Below are 25,115 nucleotides of genomic sequence, written 5' to 3'. Positions count from 1 at the left end.
GGGTTCCGCGGACCCTTTGGGGTCCGCGAAGGGATTTTAAAGGTCCGCAAAGCCCTGCCTCATCAATCAAACCCGGCAAGAAAAGTTTTTTTTTTTTTTTTTTTGTTTTCAGACTGAGAAGAAACGTTCTAGTTTTCGGGCAAGGTCTCTCTTGTGTATGTCAATGAGAGAAGTCTACTTCACGCTAGTCCTTAGTTCTATCCAAGTATTAAATCATTATCATAATTAACCTATACCTTTTCCTTCCCCCCGTCACGAACAGGGTCCTCCATCATATGCGCCGATACACAAAAGGTCCGCGAAACATCAATGGTTGAGAACCACTGAGCTAGATCATACTATATTCGTGTATGTAATAGCAGTGTGCACACGTTACTTTTGCCCAGGGTTATAAAAGTTACTGAAAGTACTGAAGAAACAGTTACTGATAATGAGTCATAAATGAGCCTAAGGTTCCTATCTAGACGCGTCCTTCAGATAGTACCCCGTGTGGCTATTGTCCTAGCGATAATTTATCTAGGAAGGATTATACAAAACACTCACATACCTCTTCAGTCTTTTGTTCTTATATAGTTGAGGACTCTAATATTGAGCTTAACCTGTACCATGATGGCCTCTTAATTTTATGGCAAAACTTTAAGCTTTTGAAAGCAATGCCCGGCAGCTCAGCTGTCGATTCAGGGAAGACACAGTAAAAGAAACACTCACAAAATCTTTTCTTGGTGGACAGAGGCGTAATTAGCCAGTCGCCCCGACGGGTGAACTTTCCTCGTACTACAATGCTTCATACAAAGATTCATAATTCCAGACATTTCAGACCAACGGCACTATGGCTGTTACCTTTCACCACTCTTGGGATGGAATGCTCGGGCGATGAAATGTGTCGACTGCCGTATCTGCTATGCGTCCTTCATGTAGAGTCATGGTCTCTTTCATGTCACCATAATCTCTATTTCAACTTCCCGAAAACACTTGAAACTTTCATCCGGAAATGTAACTTGCTCCAAAGTTACTAGGAATTGTATTTACGATACCGCTAGTTACTGATAAATAAAGGTGCTTAGCTTTGTACTGTCAGAGAAGGAGTTCTCGTTCAAGTTCTCGACTCATTTTCCAAGTTAAGCTGCTGTTAGGTTGTCAATCTCCACTCAATGATTCATTCATATGCCTCTCGTACGGAACAGTTGTTCGGGTTTTGCAACATTCACAGGTTATGATAGAGACCCTGAAACAAGATGAGCTAACACTCGACGTGCAGTTATTAACCCTTCGCATGGGCATATATTGGGCACACAATAAACACCTATTTGCTGATTTTCAGGTATTTGTAGAGTCTACCCACAGGGGGGGAAAAAAACAGAAAATTTAGGTACTCTTTGTTGGTTAGAACTTAGGAGTAACATATGGGCATCGATTTAACGCGGCTTGAGTTCCTAAAACCAAGTTCACCAAGCCTTATGGATTAAAACCACTTTATCACACTTCATTGACCAGTGTTACATAGGAGTGAAACGAAAACAATGAAATGACTCGTCTGCTTCGTTGAAACGTCCCAGCATTTCTTCCCGCAACGTCGCAGGCGCATAACTGAACATCGCACGATTCTGCCATGCGGCACACCAACGCCTTCAAGATGTCTCGCTGAGCAGTGCACTTTCTTCAATTGATTGTTTTTTTAACGAAAGGACAGCCTCCTAAAAGTGCACGTTGTCTCAGAAGGCGGATCTGTATGCACTCACTCACACGTTCACATTCATGTTCACACACTCTCACGTAATGTTCGCAGGGGACACACTCCGCTGGCTGCAGTTCTCTGCTGAGTCCTTCATGCCGGGTGTCTTGAACTTGAGATGTTGTGTTTCATCATTAGGATCGTGCAGATTGTTACAACCATAAGTCAAGCGCAGTACAAGGACATACTTATTGATGATGAGTACCAACACATAGTGCTGTCTTTTTTCTTCTTTTTTTTTGTAGAAGCTTGTCCACCTGTTCAGACTTGTTCAACTATGGCACTTCTAAATTAAGAACAGTGACAGTGCTTGTATGAACAGTCTTCGAGTTCCTGCTCAGAGAATAGTACTTTTTTCTCTTGTTGTTGCTCTCTTGAGTATTTTTAAAATCTTAAAATCGTTGCTGCCAGGTTTGTCAATGCTGTTTCTTATCTGTATCTATTTCGTCTTGTAAATGTCGTGCGGAATCATGCTGCAGTCCCTACAATGATTTCTGAAATCATGAATTCACACGATCAATCTCAGGCGTCTATTGCAACTTTTGGCCACATCTTCCCACCAGTTGGTACCATGTTCCTTCATGTTCGAAAGATTTCATGCGCCTGCGCTAGAAATCTTGCCATGGACGTAACCGTTCCTGGTAAATAAACACGCAAGGTGTCTTCATGCACTCTTTCTGAAAGATGGAAACACTCGCACTCAGACGCACAGACGAGTTCCAGGCGAGAGATGGTCCCGGGTGCAGCAAAATAGCCGCCGAAGCACTTCACACGATGGTGTTGTAGCCCACCGAGTCCATGTACAGGTTGTTGTCTATCCACTGCAAGTGTTTGGAGACCCTGGTATAGACGCCAGGGTAGCCTGCCACTCCGCAGCGGTACCCGAAGGACACGATGCCAACCGCCGTCCAGCGCCCTTCATTGTCCAGCATCAAAGGCCCTCCAGAGTCGCCCTGGGAAAAACGAAGTCGGGTAAATTTTAACGATAAAACATAAACGTGAGATTTACATCTGCGTAACTTTTTTTTGTGTGAGGGTTGACCAAGTTTGATGTTTTGTTGTCTCTCTGCATGACAGCTGGCATCTATACACCTTTCCATAAAAGCAGATGAGGGCGCGGTCATTGCTCTGTGTGTGTTATGCACGCGCACATTCTGGCTGGCCGAAATAGCGAGCGAGCGCTGGCTGGACTGTGCTTTAGCACGTGTGGACTGTGATTCTTGTAAACAGTGGAAACGTTGGTTCTTCATTTGCCTCTGACGGCGCGGAAGAAGCAACGTGCTCGTTGGATCAGTCGTACGTCTATTTTTCACCACCTCATCACGCTCCCACATACACACAGCATAGCCTCCTCTACACTGACAAAGCCTGGCAGATCACCATGAGACGCGCCTGCCGAAAGTGAAACGGTTGAGCGGCAGACGACGTATGAGAAGAGAGTCATGAAACGGGCGCCCCGCTGCGGCGAGCCGCCGAAACACACTTCTCCCGAGCGATGGAATATCCGATCGTGCTCCTCGCGTTCCTCGCGCGTCCTCGCCGTTACAAAAGCTGTGCGCTCACTACGAGCTTCCCAGAGAAATGCTCTGCGCTACCCGATCCTCGCGCTCCAAATCTGCGACCGGGCACTCTATGGCTCCGTCGTCGAGCCGCCAGGCTTTGTGACCACAGAGGAGGCTATGCACCCACGCGCAGATAGCGGGGTCACATGATGAAGGCAATGAAGATTGATTGGTCTGGTGAGCGCGTGGCCCCTTCTGCACTATCAGCTAAGGGATGAACGAAGTATAGAGATCATATCTGCTCCTGGCCGGACGCGGCGAATAGACATCCCAATCATGTACACCGTATGAAATCCCAGTATCACCATATCTAAAAAAAAACAATCAAGAACAAATTACGAACCAAGGGGTAATGCCACATGGATATTAGATCAGCCATAATTCATGGTGACCGCGTGGGCGTGCATATGTGTACACATCCAGGGCCTATAAAATGTGACACACAACACCGGCGAGCTAATTATTTAATCTTCTTTCAGGATCACCCTTTCGAATGTACTAAAGTCATAAGCAATAAGGTGAGGTTGAAAATGTGATGCTATCATAAATAATGTACGTCCGAAATGTCACGCTCAGTATCTGAGCGAAAACATGAATATTCAAATAATTAACTTTTACGACTTTCTTGGTGAAGACTTGTTCATTAATACAGCTAATGTAGGACAGGGTAGAAGTTTGCGCAAACTCAATCGGATCATTTTTGAAGTAGCTAGATGCACTCCAGCAAACGCACTTCTATCATTAAGCTATTGACCTACGGAAATCCATTTTACATAAAGGTTTTCGTTGCAAGAGAAGACATGAAATGCCGTGTTGAGATCCGTGAGTGACTAAAGTCACTTCAAAGTTATGTGGAAACAAATGCTTCCTGAATACCGGGAAGTAATATTCAAAAAGACAATTATCGAATCTAACTTTTATTATATCTTTTGTGGGAAACAACGACAGTCAGCACTCGCAGAAGGTCGTAGGTTTCGGAATTAATGTATTGCACAAGTTACGTGGACGTCTCGCGCTTGATTGCAACCCTGGCCTTAACTGTTAATTATTTGAGTATTGCATAGTGCAAGTTGTTTTCACGGGACACGTATCGTTCTTTATCTGTAAGTGACCAGAGAAAAAAATGTCAATGACTTCACCCGCTCTCAGCCGGATAAAAAATAATCGAACTATTGACTTTTGTTTAGGCAAGCCTGTAAGCAATCTGGCCTTTAATACAGAGTCAAAAATCAAGTGGTAATGTCGGTATATTGCTTAACATGCAGTTATAGGACTGTATATAAACGCTTCAAAACTCGACCATCCCAGCTGAACGCAATCATGATCTAGTTCCTTCGTTAACACCCGCGTCACTCACGAACAGTCAGTCCTTCGACCTCGTCTTCTTTGGCGCCTTGAGTTTATCGCCAAAAACAAACAGCGATCATTTTAGCAGCTCCACGTTGTCTACATGCACTGTGCAAATAGGAGGAGGCGACAGCAGTAAAGATGGGAGGGGAAAAGGGGGGGGGGGGGAAGGGGGGGAGCGCTGCCTAAGAACATTCAAAGAAAATACAACTGCACCCACTAAGCGACTTTTCGTGAGTCTCGTATTACACAGCCGGCGGCTCCAAATTAGCGGCTAGTTCTTCTCGAACCGGATTCCCCATGCGTGTTGCATCGCGCCACCGGAGCTTTGACCTGGCTGCTCCCACTCGCGCCGTAAGCACATCTTGCCGATGCACAAACATTCTGATGGGGGACGCTCTTCGTCTAAAACAGCAGACAGGTCTTTTTGTGGCCCATCTCACTGTCTCGGGGAGCTTCGAAAATTACGGGTTTCTCATTTCGTAGCGTACTCGAGACCTCTCTCTGCGCCTGCATTAGTGGCGTAGCGAATTCCTCCAACGACAGTTCCTGGAGACTAGCGGTTACACCGCGCCTGTCTAGCTTTTAGGTCTTCGTCTACATGATAGATGATACCAATATCATAGCGGGTGGCGCGGCCTCGGACTAATGAATTACCTCGGTCTCGAACCTCGTGGTGTGTGTGCCGGCGCGTCTGGAGGCGCTTGAGTGCGCATCTTGTGATCCCTTGTTTGTGCGCAGTTGTTGAGGTTTTGACGATCAGATTATATCGGTGAAACGATGACGGTGGCTCCAGGTATGTGTGGCCCTTGACGCTCAACAGGGGCGTGACGGTGCGGTATGGCTCGTTGGAAAATGACTCGTTGCACGGACCACACTGTTTGCATTTGCAGATCACCGCCCTTGAACTGTGCCACTGCCGACAAGTGGCATGATACTTAGTTTAGGTAGGCTTTGCCGCGGAGTGTAGAAAAGAACGTCATGGAGCTGGACTGACGTTCATAAGTCATACAAATCGTGACGTGCGCGTATTGGGTTTCATATTAGGCAGCACAGAAAAACGCGTGACCTTCCATTGGCCTTCGAGCATTCAAAATAGCCATCATCTGAGCAGAGATATATATTAGCTTCAAGTACCGATGATAAATAGTGCGGAAAGATGATTTGTTTGTCGACTGCTTCCCAATGACCATGAAGGGTGCTTTCGTGCTCATACGAAGAAATGCGCAGAGCAGATATGCTCAGTTTCGTGTACACAAGAGACTGTGGAAACTTGAGTTCCTAACTCCAGACGTCGCTTTCAGGGCAAGAGCTACAGCGCAAATTTTTGACTTTATCGTGCACCTTATATCCCCTTATATTCCTCGTAGCACTCCAATAGTCACTGAGAGTGTAGGATATACAGATAAGTCCCAAAACATGTCATACCCGCTCCTCAGCAAATGAGATTGCTGCATTAACCGATAAGAACGACGAAGAACGAATCAAGAAGCAAAGAGACGAGAAAATGATAAACCGCGCCCTGCGCTTCGTGAACTTTCAGGCACTACAGGATATATTCTCGCGACCACTGAATTTACTGCTAGATGAGGCCGCCACAACTGGAGCTTTCACGGACACTTTCTTTAAGCTCATCTTGACTATCATTTTACTCGCACTACCTTCGTTGTACCGTACACACGATTCAGAGAGCGTTGTTTTACTTTGGCCATCAGACTTTGAGTAAAAGAAGTCTGGCGATGCCGACAAAACACTTCTTTCGACTTCTTTCGCGGCAGCGTCGTTGCCCTCGAGCACGCGGTGTTGCAGTCGTTCGGCCGCGACCGTTTGGGTTGAACGCCTGGTCACTGCCACCAACCGAACGTAATTGTCGCTCCACGAGCGACTAGCCAGCCCACAATGACCAGTGCGGCTCCGCCCACGGAGCCCCAGCGCCGATTTCCAGTTCGCGTGCAACCTGACTCGTCGGCGTGCTCTTTTCTCCCGAACCAGGCTGTTGTTCGGAGTTGGTCGCTGGCGATTTCCCGTCGCTGGCACGTTTTATTCGCGCCCGTGAACGCCTTCTGAAAGAGGCGATGCATCATCGCCCCGGACGACCCTCGTCGTGCATGCGCTTTCGGACGTTTTTTTCCAGCAAAAATTTCCCCGACGAAAACAAAGCCGCTGTGACGAGCGAGAGTATTCGAAGCGTGCGCACGAACGTCTAATGTGCCATGGTTTACTCCCGTTGCGTGCCGACGGACTTCGTGACAGAAGCGCGAAATCCGAGCACGTTACGCGCGAACCTCGATTGCCGTGTCACGCTTCGGGGGTTACGCGAAACGAGGGAAAAATACGGGGGTCGCAACAACCGGCTGGAAGGTTTGTTTGGAATGATCGAGGTTTCATGTGAGGACCGACGTGGATGTCCAAGTAATCGCAAAGACACTGCTGTCCATAGTCCTCTATATCCTCTCTACCACATTGTAGCTTTCTGAATACAATGAACAAGTGGTATTCACATGGTTGCCTCTGGTACAGTTGAGGACGCACTGATAGCGAGCTTTCAAGGGCGTGCATCGTGAGACAGAGAGCTAAACTATAGTGACAACTTGTGTCCGTCGCCTCTGACTTAAAGATCGCACCAGAAAAACAAATAAAGAAGAAAAACACGCATGCTTTACTATGGATTAGATAACAGTACACGTGCCGTTGTTTCGGCTTCCCGACACACCCCGTCGTCACGACGTCACAAGTTTACAATCCTCTACAGCGTCCCCGGAAAGCCAGAAACCGGGAAAGGCCAGCAAGAAACACCACCGCTTTCACGCGGAAAGCGGAGCGCCGTCGTCATATGACGTCGTAGCGATCCAAACACCTATTATAGAAATCCCGCGTTTATCCGCGCGGAACGGAAGGACGATTTTCTGCGGGTCGAGGATGTCTGGTGGACGCTCCGAGCGGCGTTCGGGTTGCCAATCGACTCGTCTGTGGGAAAGCCCTGTGACCTGGGAGCACCCTGGAGTGTTCCCAGAGGGCTGAGTCAGTTCCCGAACGACCAGAGGGCTAGCCAGAAATAGCCGGGCGAGAGGAAAGAAGTCTTCCGCAACAACTGCACGCGCTCAGAGCACAGCCGCTTTTCTTGCGCTTCGTTTGTTTCCATGCCCGGACAGTTATTGCACGAAGATGACCCCCGCGAGGGATGCTGCCAAGCTTTCCATAACAGGTTAAGACATGATTCTCTCTTCGTGCGCGTTTGAATCGGGTCGACATCGAATGGAAGTTCGCAAAGACGAGCGGAAAACTTCGTGAAGGGTCAGTCTAGCTACCGGGTGTCTACTGAGATCTTTAATAAATATTCGTACAAGGTCGGGCGGTGCAGACACGAGACGTACGGTGTATAGTATGTGTGGATTCTCCCAATTTACTGAAATTGATTATTACTAATATTAAAAAATAGTTATAACGATAATAATAGCGACAAAGAACAACTCGCAAAGTCCGGTGCGATTTCTCAAGCCTGTCGATGGGAAGGGGAATCATTACGTTGCATTAAATGCGATTATGCCATTGTGCGCGGATGGGCCTGGGGCGGGAGATCGAATCGCACTCTTTGGATGAAAATATCCTCCTGAGAAAATGTTTGATGACTATCGCATACACTGCTTACGGCTGCGCAGAAGTGTTGCTCCCAGCCCCATTTCCCTCATCTCTACGCTGAATCCGAGTAATGAGCTCCTGTAAAGACTGCGATCATTTTTCAGTTGAATAAGTAGCCGTTGAGAGCATAGTTTTGGTAGATGTCGGGTAGACAGCCTTTCTCACTGTTTATTTTTATGTAGTGGGTTCTAATCACAGCATCGTCTTTGAGATGACCGCGGGTAGACTACTTCGCTTCAATATGGGCTCTCTCTTTTTCACATGCAATTCACTGTCAACTTGGGTCAAGCAACAAATTGCGTCGCTTAAGCTCATGTAGCTAGTTTAATGTAATTTCAGCTGGGAGATAGCGAAAAAATCTGGCATTCGTGCGTTCGTGTTCAGTGTCGTGTGCGTGTACGCGCGCGTGTCGTTACAGCATAATTGAAACACCAAGAAAAGAACAAAACTAATACCAATCTCAATTAAAGTCTTTACCGTATAACTACTTTGACACTATTCTAGTAATTAACCTGACAATCTTTACATATTTCAGAATGAGTATTCCTCGGCGAATAAAGACAATGAATCCAAAATCAATGTATATTTGCTCACACTGTTACTTTTATCATCGTTATTAAAGGATTACATGCGTAACTTCACATTATTACGCATTGCGAGATTATGCAACTGAATTTCACTGGGTTGCAGAAATGGGATTATTGTCCTTTCCGCAGGATATTCCGATATTTTTTTTTTTTAACATTTACACAATTGCTTTTTTTTTTAAATATTTGGTCTGCTTTGAGAGTCGGGCCCAATGCCCGACGCAGCGACCGCATTAATAAAACAACTCAAGGCAGCATCATAACCGCTTAGATTATGATGTTTCCTAGCCAGCTCCCCTGCACAATTTCGCTCCTTGCAACTCAAGGCGTTGTTTCCCGCCTTCGGAGTTCGTACTTCTCACCGGACTCACAAAACAATAGCCGTAGGCAAACTTGGAAAGGAAAGAGAGATACCCCTTTCGTTGAGACATCGGTGTCGGGAGAGAGGTGTTACCACCGGTCGCCAAACCGGCTCGAATGAGCCACAGCGCACACAGAACGGCAATGAACGTACTCGAACTGGGAGAGGGCGGGAATGTAGGAGGGCATGACGGATGGAGAAGCCATGAGAAAACAAAGCAAAGGCTGCTTATATGCAGGAGGGGGAAAAAATAGAAGAACCGTATCGTGCTATATATAGCGTTCGAGTAGTGCGCGAAACTAAGCAAGGACGGGGAGGCCAATTGAAAAAGCCCCCGGGAACGTATTGCTATGACGGCGGGTGATCAACGGGTTCGATGAATCGGAACTTCGCAGCTATTTCGGAGCGACCGACGAAGTGTGAACTTCATAGGCGTGGCCTATGAAGTTCACACTTGCTTTCCGATTCGTTCGTTGGCTTCGCTGCCTGCTAATATCGCAATCTTATTCACTGCGGAGAGAGCTACTGCTTGAACTGATGCAGCATGATGCTTACTTATTAGCTGCGCATTCAATGTCTCGGGTAGTCCGAAGTGCCAGTGCACTCACGAACGTTAACCCGTTTTTGTTTAAATTGCATCACGGCACAAAAATCTTGAAGGACGCCTAAGCTTCGCCTTTAAGAGACGCGATAGCGTTAACGGGTCCCGTCCGCAAAGCCTCCTCATTTAAACGCGTGCTCGTTGCCAAGCCGTGCAAGCGTGAGTGCGTGGTCTAGTCCGTAGCGTCACGTGTCGTTACACATTACTGTGACGTCATGACACGATCGACCCGCTAAGGTTAATGTGAAAATTTCCCGCTAAATTTAGTGGAAAATTTTTCGCTAGTTTTGGCGGAAAAAGTTTCCGCTAAATTTGGCTGGAAAGTTTTCTGCTGACTTTGACGGGAGAAGTTTCCCGCCATATTTAGCGGGTAAACCCCATAACAAATCGCGCCTAGCCACGTGTGACGTCACGTGTGACGTCACGTGGCTACGCGCACGTTACATTATGTGATTTTTTGGTCCCACCGATGCCAACGCCGACGCCGGATTTTCTAGCACAAGCTCCTAAACGCTATCGCGTTAATATAATTTAGTACAAACTGATTGCCACATAAATTATACCCCCCCCCCCCCCCCCCTAGCAGCGCCTCCTACAACTACATAAGTGCTCCCGCAGCATTTTATATTTGCATATCTGCGTCTTGCCATAAGCAAGTAGAAAAAAAAAACTACAATTACTTTTTTTTTGAACTTGTGCTTGGGTTTGCTTGCTCTAGCATGTACTGCGGTTATGGCCGATAAAGGTTGACAGTAATATGTTGGTCAATTTGCTCGGTCTGATAAGTTTCGGGGGACCGCCGTACGCACGCAAGCTGCGCCATGTGCGCCTCTCTTTTCTTTTTTTTTTTTTTTTGCGATATTTTTTTTATTTCTTGGGTTTGCGAGAGGCTATATCTTAGTCGCCAAAAGACAAAACCACCAACATTATCGCGTTAAAGTTTGTGGTCCACTCGAAGCTTTGGTCTGCAATGTGTACGGATGCAGATATATGGGGTTCAAGTAAAACCGACGTTTCTATTCTTATCAATGCATCCACGGTGCGAGGACGTGCTTCGTGCTCTTCACGATGAATTGTCAGAGGGCGACGTGTGAAAAGAAAGAAATGAGAATGCTAGATGTCGAGGCAGAGTAGCAGACGAGAACAAACTAGAAAGAATGCGTGCAATTTTAAGACTTCGTTCATGTCCTTTCTTGTCTGTATATACTTGTCTACTACCGACGTCTGTATACACCACTAGCACGCATTGCCACCTCCCTTCCAAAGAGTACGTGTCGCGACTGACAACGTGCAAAGAGCTAATGGTGAGCCTGGGGCTCCGATTAGAACTATCGACTCCAGCCCGAGTAAAGATTTGAGGCGACAATTTCAAATGGGATGTTTGGAAACGCTAATAATCAAACAAAAGTGGTATAAAAAATCGAGCCCTGCCTATATATGATTCGCCCGCTCTTCGCCATGCCCCGACCTCTGACCAATTCCTGGAGACCGACCCCAACGTTCGCCTCCTTCGCCCCGCGTAAGTATACCGCTCCCCCACCTAATAAACACACGGGCGATGATACGCAACTCCGGCAGATACCACGCAAGAGGGAGGGGCTCGCACCGCCTGGTAGGAGCGGTGAAGGTAGAAAATAATGAATAGTCCACCCTTGGGCTCGCGTGAATAGAGGTTGGAGGTGGGCATGGTCCTCTCACCTGGCAGGCGTCCTTGCCACCCTGGGGCAAACCCGCGCAGACGAACTCCGGCGTGATGCCCCGGCGGAACGGGTTGCCCCGCAGCTTGGAGTAGGACTCGTTGCACTGCTTCACGGGAACCACGGGCAGACCGTTCACCTCTTGCAGGATGTCGCTCCGGGGACCCCCTGCGAGGAATCAGCCCGTTACCACCGACACCTTGATCAGGGAGAGGGTAACTTTGAAGATAAGTCAGAGCTGTGTTCGTCGTTAAAGGGACCAACAAATGAATATGGGGCTGGGATAAACGATTTTCGATTGGAATCTTACTAATCGCATATCGTTTAGTGGGTCAAAAGAAAGAGGGTGGAAAATCAAAAGCCTGCTTTTCGGAAAGAAAACTCGAAAATACAGCGGAATATTTCGTACCACATTTCCTTCAAACGTTTTCCGCCTCTTTACGGCGATATATCCGCAGTACCCAAAGCACGTCAGCCTACCCCAGCTCACGGATTGGGCACAAGCACTGAGTCACTCGGACGTATGCGCTCGCCAACAATCAATCCGTTGACGAACATTTGAATGTGCCGTGGCGGCACTTATCATCGCTTGCGAACGACAAGTTCCATGGTGTGCTTAAAAAGGACGGTGGAAGTTTGGAGCCATCGGATCGGTGCCCAAGCATGTCACAAACTCGTTATTTCTCATTTCGCTTTTGAGTTAAGGAGAAAAGTTAAGTTAAGGAGAAAGAAGTTGAAAAATAATTTCATGGCTCCATTAAAGCTGGTAGAGTTTCGTCATCAAATAACTCTAAACTCAAAGCACACAAAAAAAAGAAGAAAAAAGGGGAAGGGGGGGGGGGGGAGGGGTATTTTCATACAGCTTGAACTTAGTCTGCCTTAACGGGCGACTTGTCTCTCAGCTGTAAATGAGCAATTTAGCCAGTGCAGTACAACCGCTAGCCTGGGGTCTTTGACGTGCACCACGCAATTATAATACACGACCGCACGCCGGTACGATGCTCATCCAGATCGAAACGGGCAGGGTGGGGAAGATAGAACTATAGGGGGTGCTTTATCGAGCTTGTTGACCCCAATAAAGCCCCTCGATATGTTTGCCCTTGTCTTGCAAGAAGCGTCAAATGCGCCAGTGTACGAGGCCCATGTCTCGAGTGGCCGTTGGAAGCAAATGGCGGCGCATCACTGAAATGAGCCGCCCTTGGAAGCGAATGGCGATGAAGCACCTGCTCGTGGCACGTGTTTTGCGCGTTTCCACTACAATGGTTGGCGGTACTTGAAAGCGTTAATCTTATCAAGGGACTTTAGTCCCCACAGCCCGGTGTTTACTACCACAGCATAACAAAGAAATTGAACCTCGCCAAGCACGGTCTGGGCACGAGCGCTTCGCTCTGACCAGTAGTTTAGTAGCACGAGGAGCGGCCTTCGAATCGTCATCTTCGATTTATCGATTCAAAAACAAACAAGAAAGTACGGTTTGTTGTTCTGACTGCTGAAGCGTACCGCTAAGGCGTGACTGTTCGACATCCCCAATAGGATCCCTGGGTTCCGCAGCGCAAGCTATCGCTCCACGTACTTCGAGCTGACTAATCAGTCTCCGCTTCTACGACAATCGCTATTTCGGCCCCTTTTAATCTTCGAAGCGTCGAGAGGGTCGTTCTAATCCAGTCGCACCAAGGTCACCATGAAACATTATCGTACTAAAGGTGTTCCTCGCCAATATAAGCGCATTTGGCACAGTGTATGCAATCAACTTATCAACGATGCCCATCTCCACTGATATCTTGCTAATGTATCGTTCTTTTTGCACATATCAAAACAGGAAAAAAAATAACGGGGAGCTTGGCGCTACTTTCCCACGATCCAATTACTTTATTGTGCGCTAACCCACTCGGCTACCGATTCCGCATCAAAGCGAAGGCAATACATGGCTCGCGCTGACGTCACATTCTCGGCCATTGTGCTGGCCTTGCTGGTTAGCGCGTATCTTCTGGGGCATGCAATTGACACCATCGAACTTGTTTTTCTCGGCAAGGACAAGTAGAAATGACCACAAGTATCCGCGTAGCAAGCTCCTGTACCTGCGCGACCCCTCCCCTCCCCCCCCCCCTCACATTTTTTAAAGTCTAAAGACTTCAGTCGCAAGACTTTTCTTTTTTTCTTACAATAAACGTTTTCCAACTTGCGTCAACGTGGAGGATAAGATATCAATCGGCTTCATCGGACTCCGCTGTATTGCTACGCATTCTGCACACACAACTCCGTCCTTGTCATTACAATTCTCGGCACTAAGCTTGATGACTGCTCCATAATCAATGAAAGCGCCGCACCCACCCACGCATTAGCTGATAGACGCTCCCTGGACATAGTATATAGCTTAAGTACTTCGACAAATATCTCGCTATCTAAACAGTTCATTGTAAAAAATATGGAGTGTCAACTTTCCCGCAAAGCACCTTGGAAAGCCAATCGCTGCAATATACGGATGGAGCTCGGCGAAGCACGGCCAATGCTAGTATATCTAAACCAAAGCATGGCGGTTCACCATGTTCAGCGCAGGTAGGTATTTTGTTTCCTTTTTTTTTTTAGGTCTATACGTATTATCAGCCTCCTCATTCGTCGAGCTCCCTCCATTGACTGCACTATAGACTCTCCAAGTTGCTTTACGGGAAAATAGTTGCTCCAGATTTCTTAGAGCGTTCTTAGCGTGTAGGGCAGTTCCGCGTATTGAGGTAACCTACCGAACATGGTGTCCCCCCATCCTAGTACGGTGGCCTCCCTGCCGACCAGGTCGGACGACGCCAGGCTCGGTCCGGGCAGGCAGACAGGCTTGATGAGCGCCAGGGGCACCGGCTCGGCCAACCGCAGAAGCGCGATGTCGTTGTAGTACTCCCGGCGCACGTAGTCTTCGTGCACCACGTACCGCTCCACCCGGTACACGCGACCTTCGTCCACGCGAATCTGGCCGAGACGTACTCCGAACGTTTGCGAGGCCCTGCACGGACGTCGACACAACGCCACTTGAATAAGAAACGCTTACGAACACAAGAAGCCCGAGACTTCCGGCAAGAGCGGAATCTCCTTGAATATTTCACCTACTGGCCACCGTATATTTTTCCAAAGAACCCCAGCGATTATCTTTCACATACAGTGTTTCAAACGCCTAACGCAATCACAATCGTTAAAAGACTGTGGATCGCGCCAAGTTCTACTGTAAAGTTGAAGTTGTATCGTGAAAAGTTACATCACACTCGATGGCGATTTTATGTATTACCAGAAGCACCAGTGGGAGGATGAAAACGACCGTCGGAATAAATGGAAACGATTCCTCCAGGTGGTTTTCTTCTTCCCTCGTGCTGGAATAAACTTAGAGATAGCAGTACGCATTATCGTCTATCGTGAGCCGATAACTTTCCCGTTCGGGTGTAGACTGTTAAGAAATTTTCAGTACTGAGGTACAGTCGCGATCGAGATGAAGGTGAACACACAGTCGTCTGCTGCTCCATACTGGCACAGTCATAAAACGGCAGCCGTGGCAGCGTGTGCGTTTTGTGAACCAAGCGTGTCAAGGTGCGATATAAGGCGCCCGAGCAATGTTCAGTCGATCATCATCGCTTGCGCGCGTAACTGATATGGCTTATTCGTGACTGATGTAGCTATCAATGATCGCGTATTCCCCTTCGTATAGATCAAGACTGCGGGCTATACTTTTACTGAAAACAAAAACGGCCATGTGTAAAAGATTAATGCATCGGTCCTCAAAGTAACTGACCGTGGACGTTGGAAGCAGTGTGCCGCTGATATGACGTATCGGTCGTTGATGAGGAACCCACCGCAGAGGAACTTGAGCTCACTTCCTGTTAGAATGGCTGCCTGCAGAAAACGAGTGAAAGGAGTAAAACTCATGTGAGCTCTTGCTATCCACCAAACATAATATCCCATTGAGTACAGACACACCACACTTTTACCCCCGATATCGCAACCACATTAGAGAATGAACCGCGAGGAAACAAACATTGCGGTTAGCGACGCAGAACGTTGCCAGATTAAAGTGGTCAGCGAACTACTGTACATGCCAACCTTAAGGAATCCCAGTCGGCTTAGCCTCGAAGTCAACCTCCGGAAAATTGAAGAGCCGCCATTTTGGTGTTCAACGACTGTTTCGGGGACTATCAAGCTAAAGCATATTGTTACATATTGTTATTTTTATTAACCTTAGAGAAATCAATATTGTTAATAAATATCGTTAACTTCCGGTGGTACAGCAAAAGATCGACCTTGGGAGTCAAGGGGCGAGATCAGGATCACGCCGGTGTTGCGCGGGTGCGCGGGTGCTACAACCTGCTAACCTGCAGGGTTCATTAACTTGCGTCACACAGGGGTGGTCACTGATTTGACTACAGCATTCCGTCACAACTCCTTATGATACAACCACTGCCTTTCTGAGCATGTTCGCCCGAATGCTGTTGAAAGGGGAGAGTACATTGCCGAAGACCAAGGTGATGGGCAAGGTGACTGACCATCCAGGGCCAGGTGTTGTAGTCAGCCTGTCCGCCCACGGCCAGGCTGACAGCAGGCGCAAGGGCCTTGATGAGTTCCGGGTCCGGCACCCGGGCGTCCACTTTACCCGTCCGCTTGGTGCGCCTCGGATGGTGCGTCGTGAGCGTACGCCATCTTGGTTTCTTGCTGCGGTGTGTCTTTGCCGCCCAAGCCACCTATAGGAGCGAGGAAAGCACAACGCATAAAGGACAGTGAGACAAAGCAAGTACGAAGGAGGATTATATTTATAGTGTCATTTCAGTTCCCTACGAATGACTGGGAAGCCAAAGCAAAGCCTTTATAGAGGTGCAAACAACAAGATAACGGCATCACGACATAAAAATGATGAAAGAATCCTTCACCTATCGAGAGTTCCGTTATGGTGTTAGAGAAGTCATTTACGTGAAAAACAATAAATGTACGAGCTATTTCTCGATATTTATTAGTGATTGCCGTAACTGAAGCATACATACGGAATTTTATAATGTTGGCTTTATTTGACATAACACGACTAGACCCGTCCGTTCTTTGTCAATGTGAAATTCTACGGAGTATTCTTACGATGCTGGAAGAAGGATCATACAACGTGCGTATCGATTAGCTCAAAAGACGTATTCGGCAGAAAAAATAACGTATAAATGTTCTATACGAAGCTCTCTGTCTTCGGCAATGGACCTGAAGTTCCGTGCAAGTAGTTACAGAATGAGTGCGATAGAGCTCATTTGGTTAATCAGTTTGCTTTGCCGGACGGGCCTGACCATTTAGCGTTTTCTCGCGCAAAGCAGGGCAGCCGAAAAATCATGAGATGCCGTGCCTCATTCCGCAGTACTCCACCCGCAGCGGGACGTCCCCGGAGCAGCTTTGCCTTGAGCTCGGCGATGACGTCATCGGAGAGTCCACTCTGCGCAGCCTCCTCCTTGCTTGCACTGCTCCAGATGGACTTCGACCCTCCGTCGAGCTCGTCCGAGTCTTTGAAACCCTTGCCGCCTTTTCCGGTTCGACGTGGCCTCCGATCCTGGAGGTCTCGAGCTTGTCTCTTGGAGAACGTCTTGTAATTGTACCAGGAGTCCGGGTCAGGTGTCGTGGTCGGGTTCGGGTTCGGGTCTTCATCGTAATGTGATCCCTGCCGTCGCCCATAAATGTAACTTGGGCTTCCACCAGAGTTGTACTCGAAGTACTCGAACTGATGATGACTGTTCAGGACATGGTTGTTCTGGTAGGCGCTGTACTGGACGTGCTGCTGTTGTTGCTGAGATGGCTGCTGCGGTTGCTGATACCCTTGCTGAGCTGAACGCTGCTGTTGCTGGTACCCTTGCTGAGGACGTTGGTGTTGGGTTTGAGTTTGCCCTGAATGTTGATGTTGGTACTGATGAGGATATCGCCCTTTTGTAGTTTGCGTCTGCGGCGCGGGCACTGGTGATCGTGTTGTCGTCCAGTAGGACCGTGTGGTGTGCTGACCAGGATTGTATACGTAGTTGACGCTCGGCCGCAGCGTTGGGTACGTTTTTGCAGACTGAGGAAACTGCACCCCTTGACGACTGTCCTGGGTGGTGTGGGCCTGCGGGTTGATCCATGTGGTCGTGTTGAGGTCTCAGCCTCTGGTCCAATGCTAAGTAACTTCGTGATCTAGTCTTAGGCCATGCTCCTACGTTGATACTTTTCGCTAAATTGTTCGCCACATTTAGTAAAAACACGTGGTGCCCGATTGCATTGAAGGCCGTTTTTTATTGGTTACTAGTGCAACGGCTAAATGCCATAAGATTAGCGTTACTTCCAAAGAGCGGGTAAATATTTCATTGTATAAAACATTATTAAGTGTTACTTAAACCGTGACAGTCGCTACATAGGCACCAATAAATTATCTAATGTGCGCCTGATAATAGATATTATCAAGTTTACAGTGGAATTACTGAGTTCGTGCACGACAACGAGTTTATTATTAACGCCGTACTTTAACGCGCAAGAGTAAACACCTTATGATTTGCCATGCGTTGCTATTTGCATCTAGTACGATAGATTAGCGCAAATGGCTGTGGTAATTATACTTCTATTTTCTTTTCATACTTACTTGTTTCTATCCTCTTTGCAACAGAATGACGTTTTTATTTAAAAATACGTGTCTATACAGTAAGCTTCATTAGTAAGACGCTTTAGAATAGGCAGAAAAAATCCCAGATACATTCCGTTGATTCTCAAGATATTATCCAAAATGTGAGAAATCTCAAACCTGTGAATTGTAGGAAGAGCCTTGAGGAGCAGCGCTGTTAGCTACGACGCCAGGCCTCTTCGAAGAGTAGGCTGGCCTGGGAAATTGCCCGCTAGCCGCCGTCTTCAGAGGTGTGGACTGATTGGCAGTAGTCGCCCGCGCAGATGCGTTCACTTGTGGGATGACCAGAATGCCACATTCTGCAAGCGACACGGAAAGACAGCGATGTTGGGTGTCGTATAGCAACAACGCGGTAATTTGACTGTCAACTTTCAATATAAGTAGTCATTTGACTGGGAGACTGTCAGTACAAAATTGAGGAACCATATCGCTCAAGGGTAAGTGCACTTCGTAAAACATTAGCAGGGCGCGAATGCCACAACCTAGGAGCAGAACTAAAGTACACTAGAGGCGGTACATAGCGTCACATTTCAACATGGACTATTCCCATTTCTTAGAACCAAGATTTTAAACCCACTTAACCCATGTAGCAAATTGACGCTTATCAGCTTGTAAACATTCTATCTGTACACTGTGCCATAGGACAATTCTTTACCCATGAGAACTGCTGCCCGAATGGTACATAAACCATATACGAGTTGCAGACGTGAGCACATATTGGGTCTGTACCGCCAAATCAACACTGGCGATGAAGTACACTATGACCTCGCCGTCGCGGAAGGTGGTACCGAGCGTGTTTGTGCTCGCCCACTATGAGTATGTTTAGGATACTGATAGTTATTAAAACAAATTGTAAATAACAACAACAATCATACACTCGACAGCGCCATTCTCTGGCTCAGCTTTTATTTGTTTTAGTGAAAAAGTTACTGCAGGTCGCGTTCATCTGATATTCCCAAGGTGCGAGTGCTTGGGTTACCTGAGGTTGCATTGATCGAAAATTAATGCCCAAGATATTGCTTAACATTTTTCGAAAAGTTTCTAGTTCCCGTCAATGACAAAATAGTTGTTGCTTCTGTGCTTGTTTAGCGACGCCTTTTGGAGTCTCGGCGGACGAGAGATCGACGCTCCGCTCTCATCGCGACAAAGTGTCCTCCCCTGATCGGTTTTTAAACGGCATTATGGCTGAAACGACGAACGTAACGACTCTGCGTAAGCGCCCCGGAGACCGCAACAGCATCGTTTGCCTTTATAGAGGAGAACGACACCCGTTCAGACACCCGCAACTTGGCATCGTTTGGTGCCGAATGACGCGCGTCTAACATCGCAGGTTACCCACAGAAACCGTTGATGAGAGTCGGCGGTAGCTTGAGCTCCTCTGGCCCTCAGCTCTTACGCAACATCAGGAGACTAATGGCCGCGAGGTTGGCGAAGGAGTAAAGAAGAAGAAGAAAAGAACCAGAAAAGGTGCGCAACAACCTATCTTGTCGATTACCACGGGTGAAGCAGCGGAAGTCCCACAAAACGCATTTGAGTTCCGGTGTAGGCATTTTTTTTTTTAATTTTTTTTTTTATTCGCGTATTCTGTTTGTGGAAGCGGGTTTCTTCATTGCTTTTTTTTCCGCTAGGGTTTGCTAGAAAATTAACAGCAGGCGCGACCTTGTAGTCAACCTTGCCGCGTTTTCTTTTTCTTAGTCTCCATTTCACGGCTGTTGTTGTTGCCGACGCAAATATTGCTTGACTTTAAACCAAGCGCTACTTTCGCGTGATCCTTCCTCGTTTGGGGCAGGCATGAAAGGAAAACAGAAAGGCTGTGTGCATACTGAAAGCACCTTAGTTTCCATCAAAAACAACATGGCTTTCAGAGGGAAGTGCGATCAAGCGTGGCGCGACATGCTATCGCTTTTTGGTAAGTGCGGAAAGTATCACAAAATAACAGATTTCTTTTGAACTAAAGGTAGTTTGTCCACCTTTTGTGAGCTATCAACCTTTGTGTAAAAGTGAAAAGATATTTTTGTAGCACAATGCATCACCCGAAGTACTCCTTTAGTCATGCACTGGCGTAGTTCCAACCACGCGACTGCGATAACCTTTCAAGAGGTAATTGGATGAAAAAAAATGTTCTAGAGAATTAAAAAAAAAAAAGTGCTGCCTTGTTAAAAAAATAGGCATTGCGAAATGGTATTTAGAATAGCGTACTGTCGAGACTATGTCTTGCGCAAAGTAACTCGATGGCTTTCTTAACCGCTTGACTTCCTACTGAACTTTATGCTAGAAAAAGGTTGAAATTTCGCATTTTCGCAATATACAAAGCCCTTGACAGAATCAAAGCCCCGAATCCTTCATTAGTAATCGACACCGTATAGTATTACAACGTTCTTCACATCTATTTAACGACGAGAAACGAAGTTATACAAATTCAATAACCCCTGCGGAATAATTTATAAAATATATCGCAAAATGGCGTTATATCTCATCCCCTAATACCACTGGTTTACTCCAGTGCAAACGACGTCCTTAACGCCTTTTGATTCTACCTCTTCAGTAAAAATAAAAAAAACCACTAGCGTTTTTGTTTGACCCCGGCAAGGACTAACGTAACAGTGTAAAAATTGAGCCGCCTAGCCGAAGAACAAATACACAATATTTCCAACATGAAAGAAAACAGGTTCATTGCAGCAGTGGTGTCGAAGCTACACGTGTGAGGTGAGGTAAATCGTGCGGCGGGAAGGCGTGTGAGTCACCACTCCAAAGACCAGCGCGTGAATCACATCTTCGGCTTTCGTCTGGGTTGCTGGGAGCTTTGACTTGTTATCACTAAAGCGATAGACGAAACATTCTGAGTTTATGTTTGACCGAGGAACCTCAACCGCGGACTCAGGAGGTTGATACAAAAATAACAATAGTGCGGCGCTCAAATGATCTCGAGAAACATGTAAACATGGTGGGCCCCGATGTTTTGCATCATTATGATCGCAAGACCATAATTATTTATGGCACTGCCAACCACTTAAGTGTACCGTGTGTGTGTGTGTGTGTTTTTTTAGAGTACCATGGAGGAAGTGTCACGATTTTTGTTATTTTTTCATCAAAGTAGTTTTTTACTGATCTACAATTACTACCATTCAATAATAATAATATCATAATATCATATCATTTCTTTCTTTCAAAAGATGCGCCGATGCGCGGCAACAAACGATCTTGGTTTGGAGCACCGTCGAAAAAGGCTTTGCGGTCCTCCATCATTTTGGTTTCTAGCCGACAACCCTCCCCTTCAGTGTAGTACAAAAGCTACTTTACCAGCTGCAAATCAACAGGGCAAATAGCGGCCCGTTGACATGGTGGAGAACAATGCAACATTTAACTATTTTCTTTCGTTTAGTTAGATTATTTTCATTCTTTCCTCTGGACGTCAACAAATGTAGTTCATACCGTCGTTTTGTTTTCTTTAGGTCACTTTTCTGGGCAGATACACCGTCCGACCTTGAAAGGCCGACGATCTTCTTCTTTTTTTTTCTCCTTTTTTGTGTTTCGTTTACACGAAGAGAGGCCGCGGGATTTGCAACACGCCTCTGGAGGGGTCGGAGAGCACCCGACGGTCGGTCGTGTCGGCGGCGGTCGGGAAATAACCGGGTCAGGTCGAGGGAAGTCCCCGGCACGCACGCGCCCTTGATCGCATTTTCCACGTGCACTTCAACATGAAATGGGGTGTGGGAAACACGGCAGTTTATCTCAAAAAGTTCGATGCCACTTGTCGTCAAGTGACTATATGCAACCATTTTTAAACGTGCGGATTATTAGATTGGACAGCACCCAGCATTGTACTGTTCGTAGTCACTGATAGCGATAGAAACGCAGGGTGTAGCCTTCTATTGTTCACACATCTTGCTTCGCGATTGGCTCTTCGACTTTCTTATCAACTGAGGTCGCAACCTGATTGGCTAGGGAGCAATAACAAGCTGGTCGGGATTCGCCACACCCTGCGTTTTTCAGACTTCAGTGACTACGGTATTTAATGAGACAAATAGCCGATTAGATTTTTTATTATTGCATTGTCTAGATGCCCCAGATGCGCCAAGCTGTTGAAAAAGAGGTTTGAATGGACTGATAAACATTTCCTACTGTGGCTATGTGGCAATCGATTTCATAGCGTAGCGTGCGGGATGCACCCCATGCGGCATTTTGAACAGACTAGCACTAGTCTGGACCCACTCGTATCGCCGCGGACTGTACTCTTGCGATCCCATCGACGCTGTATATCTTATACGAAAATAGCGCGAACCCGCCCGAAAACGAAAACGCGCACCGGTAGCGTGAATCGCCGTTCAAACAGTGCATCGCAGGAGAGCGACTCTCACCGGCGGGCCTCCGGAAGGCGATGAACCCTGGCGGAAATGGGCCCTCCTCCCCTGGCCTCGAGTCCTTCGGACAGCAGACCTTGGCCACGTGACGATTCCAGCCGCAGATGAAAGGGCGGGAGCCGCTGCGCACTTGGGCGATGGCCGCCGGGCACAGCGTGATGTCCCGGCAGAGGAGGCCTTCCTGGCACACGGGCGCCTCCTCAGGGAACACGATGGGCAAGTACTTGCTCCGGGACGTTGGAGATGCCAACGCTGCGAGGGTCGGAGCATCGAGTTGGCAAGTCTAGTTCCGATGTACAGTGTGTTCCCGAAAACAAATTTAGAAGGTTTTTCTTTTTTCTTTTTTTTTTTGGTCACAAAAATAAATTACACATCGCCGAACGCTTATTTTCCGCCCAACCAGATGCCTTAGTTTCAGCCCGAACAAATATCGTATTCAAAAGTTAAGTGATTTTCTGAAAATTTGAACGGGAAAATGACAGCCGACGGAGCTCTCGAATACATGGAGCTCTATGGCGCCAGAAACTGAAAATGGGCAAAATGGGCCCTATTTTCCCATGGAAAAATTCATAAAATCACTTATTACTTTTGAGTGAGACATCCTTTTGGCTTCAAACTTTGGCCTCTGGTTCGGAACTCTAGCACTATCTTTGGGCGGAGAATAAGCGTTCAGAAATGTGTAGTATACTTTTGAAAAACAAAAAAATGGGGAAGGGGGGGGGGGGGGGGAGGGGCACTTTGTACATTGCTCACCAAACTTATACAGAACACGCAAACTATTTGTTTTCCCTCACAGGCGCGTTATCGTGACTATAGCCGAGCAAGTGTTTCTTGATGTAGCAAACAACGGACTATCAATAAATGCCACTTCAAGAAGCTGCTGTTCAGCTTCCTCTAGGATGCGAGTTTTCTCCTGGCGTTGCCATGAGAAAACTAACAGTTCGTGTGTTCCGTTTTGGGGAGCGCTCTACCTCTCTGGTAAACAAAGAAGGAAAAGGACATAACACCACTATCAACATGACCTAGAATAATCAAACACCGTGAACTGCCTCCTTTTCCTTTGTGTTACGTCATTTCACTAGGAAGGCTCCGATTCAGCAACTGGGTCCGAGTCCGAAGACGAGCCTCCTTCGACACACTGACTGGACACGAGAACCAGCAGAACGCTGACCTGTCCAATCTGTTTCTGGGGTGGACCTCACTGTAATGACGTCGAAATGCTAGTACACGGACTTTGATTATTTTAGGTAGTGTTGAAACTACAGACCTTTCCATCGCTTATCGCCCGGCCGAAAAATGCTGAGTCACTGAGCGGTGGACGTATGCACAGCGTCTGATATCCCGCACAGCAGAGCAACAGTGCATGCTCAGAAGGCGTTCCACAACCCAGCAGACAAAGATGGCAACGTGCAGAAGGCGATTTTTGCAGAGGTGTATACAAACCGGAGGTCAACGTCCTCTCATCTATTTAAACGTCTAGCGTTTTACCCTAGACATATCACCTCGTTCTTACGTGGAGGGAATAACTGGACATCTGATTAAGAGTATTTACCGCAGCTAAGCACGGGTACCCCAACACGAAATGTGCCACAGAGAAGTCAATTTTCTCCTAATGAACTTTCAGCCTTAACGTAGCTACCTCAATATTCATCTATGCACAACAGCCAAGCCTTCTTTTTATTCTTATAATCGACGGCAATGTCCGTAGTGCGGTACCACTTGATAGCTACATCCTCAAAATAAAGAAAATAAAACTTTGGCGTAAAAATTACTCACAATGATAACCACGAACTTTCCTATAAAATGTTTCACTAAACAGCTTGCTGCGAACATATACTAAATAATAATGTTTAAGTAGAAGAAAAGGACACGTCGCAAAAGAGTAATATCAGGATGGAGGGATGAGGTGTCAAAGCCGAAGAGGGATTCAACACATAAGATTAGATTTGCTGAAAAAAAAAAAATTATCTTTCAGATTAAGTGGCTCGAGAAGCAACGTGCATACTAATACGAAGACTAAAAATGGGCGTGATAATCACCACATGGATCATAAGAAAAAAAATTATAAACAAAGGTACTACGTCATTATACGATTGACTGTGGCACTCGAAGTTAGAAGTAGGTCCCGTTCTTTGTCCACGCTGTACCGACATCGATAACATCAAATATTCTTACTATTATTTTCCTAATACCCGCCTGAAGTGTGTGGGGATTTTTCTGAGATAAGCGTGCCAAACAGACATTCTACATCCGCAATACACATTTGAAGTAGGGTATTTAAGCACGGCGAGTCACGTTTCCTTCTCGAATCGTGGTCAAGGACAAGCTACGTTGCCGGATGTCGACAAGAAAACCGACATACAACACGAGCGTTGCAGAGCTAGCGAACTCTGGGAATCATAGTCAAATAATTAGAGTAAATTAAAACGTGAGAGAAGACGGCTACTCGAATAAATGGTAGGCTCAAAGAAGAATTACTTTAAAATCGAGATACTGGCTACTTGGTATATTATTTTTTAAACAATAGAGACTCTTAGTAGACCGTGTTCTAGGGCTACGCTTTGCTAGCGGGATCCCCGTTTTGC

The 25,115-nt window shown here is 46.9% G+C and overlaps 1 protein-coding gene across 1 annotated transcript; it reads right to left on the bottom strand.

The window, feature by feature from the left end:
• Window positions 1–1,473: 1,473 nt before the first annotated feature.
• On the bottom strand, window positions 1,474–24,027 carry LOC8036328. The gene is made up of 9 exons (XM_042292784.1): window positions 24,019–24,027; window positions 22,528–22,813; window positions 18,290–18,468; window positions 16,877–17,620; window positions 16,044–16,238; window positions 15,296–15,396; window positions 14,265–14,518; window positions 11,528–11,694; window positions 1,474–2,685 (listed from the first exon to the last, which is right to left on the bottom strand). Exons 1-9 carry the CDS (start codon window positions 24,025–24,027, stop codon window positions 2,500–2,502), a joined length of 2,121 nt encoding a protein of 706 aa, XP_042148718.1. The 3' UTR covers window positions 1,474–2,499.
• Between the last annotated feature and the right edge of the window lie 1,088 nt (window positions 24,028–25,115).

Source organism: Ixodes scapularis, unplaced genomic scaffold (genome assembly GCF_016920785.2).
Source record: "Ixodes scapularis isolate PalLabHiFi unplaced genomic scaffold, ASM1692078v2 PGA_scaffold3__209_contigs__length_174095766, whole genome shotgun sequence".
Lineage (NCBI taxonomy): Eukaryota > Metazoa > Arthropoda > Arachnida > Ixodida > Ixodidae > Ixodes > Ixodes scapularis.
Note: the sequence above shows the minus strand (reverse complement) of the source record. Positions and strands in the feature narration are given on the sequence as shown.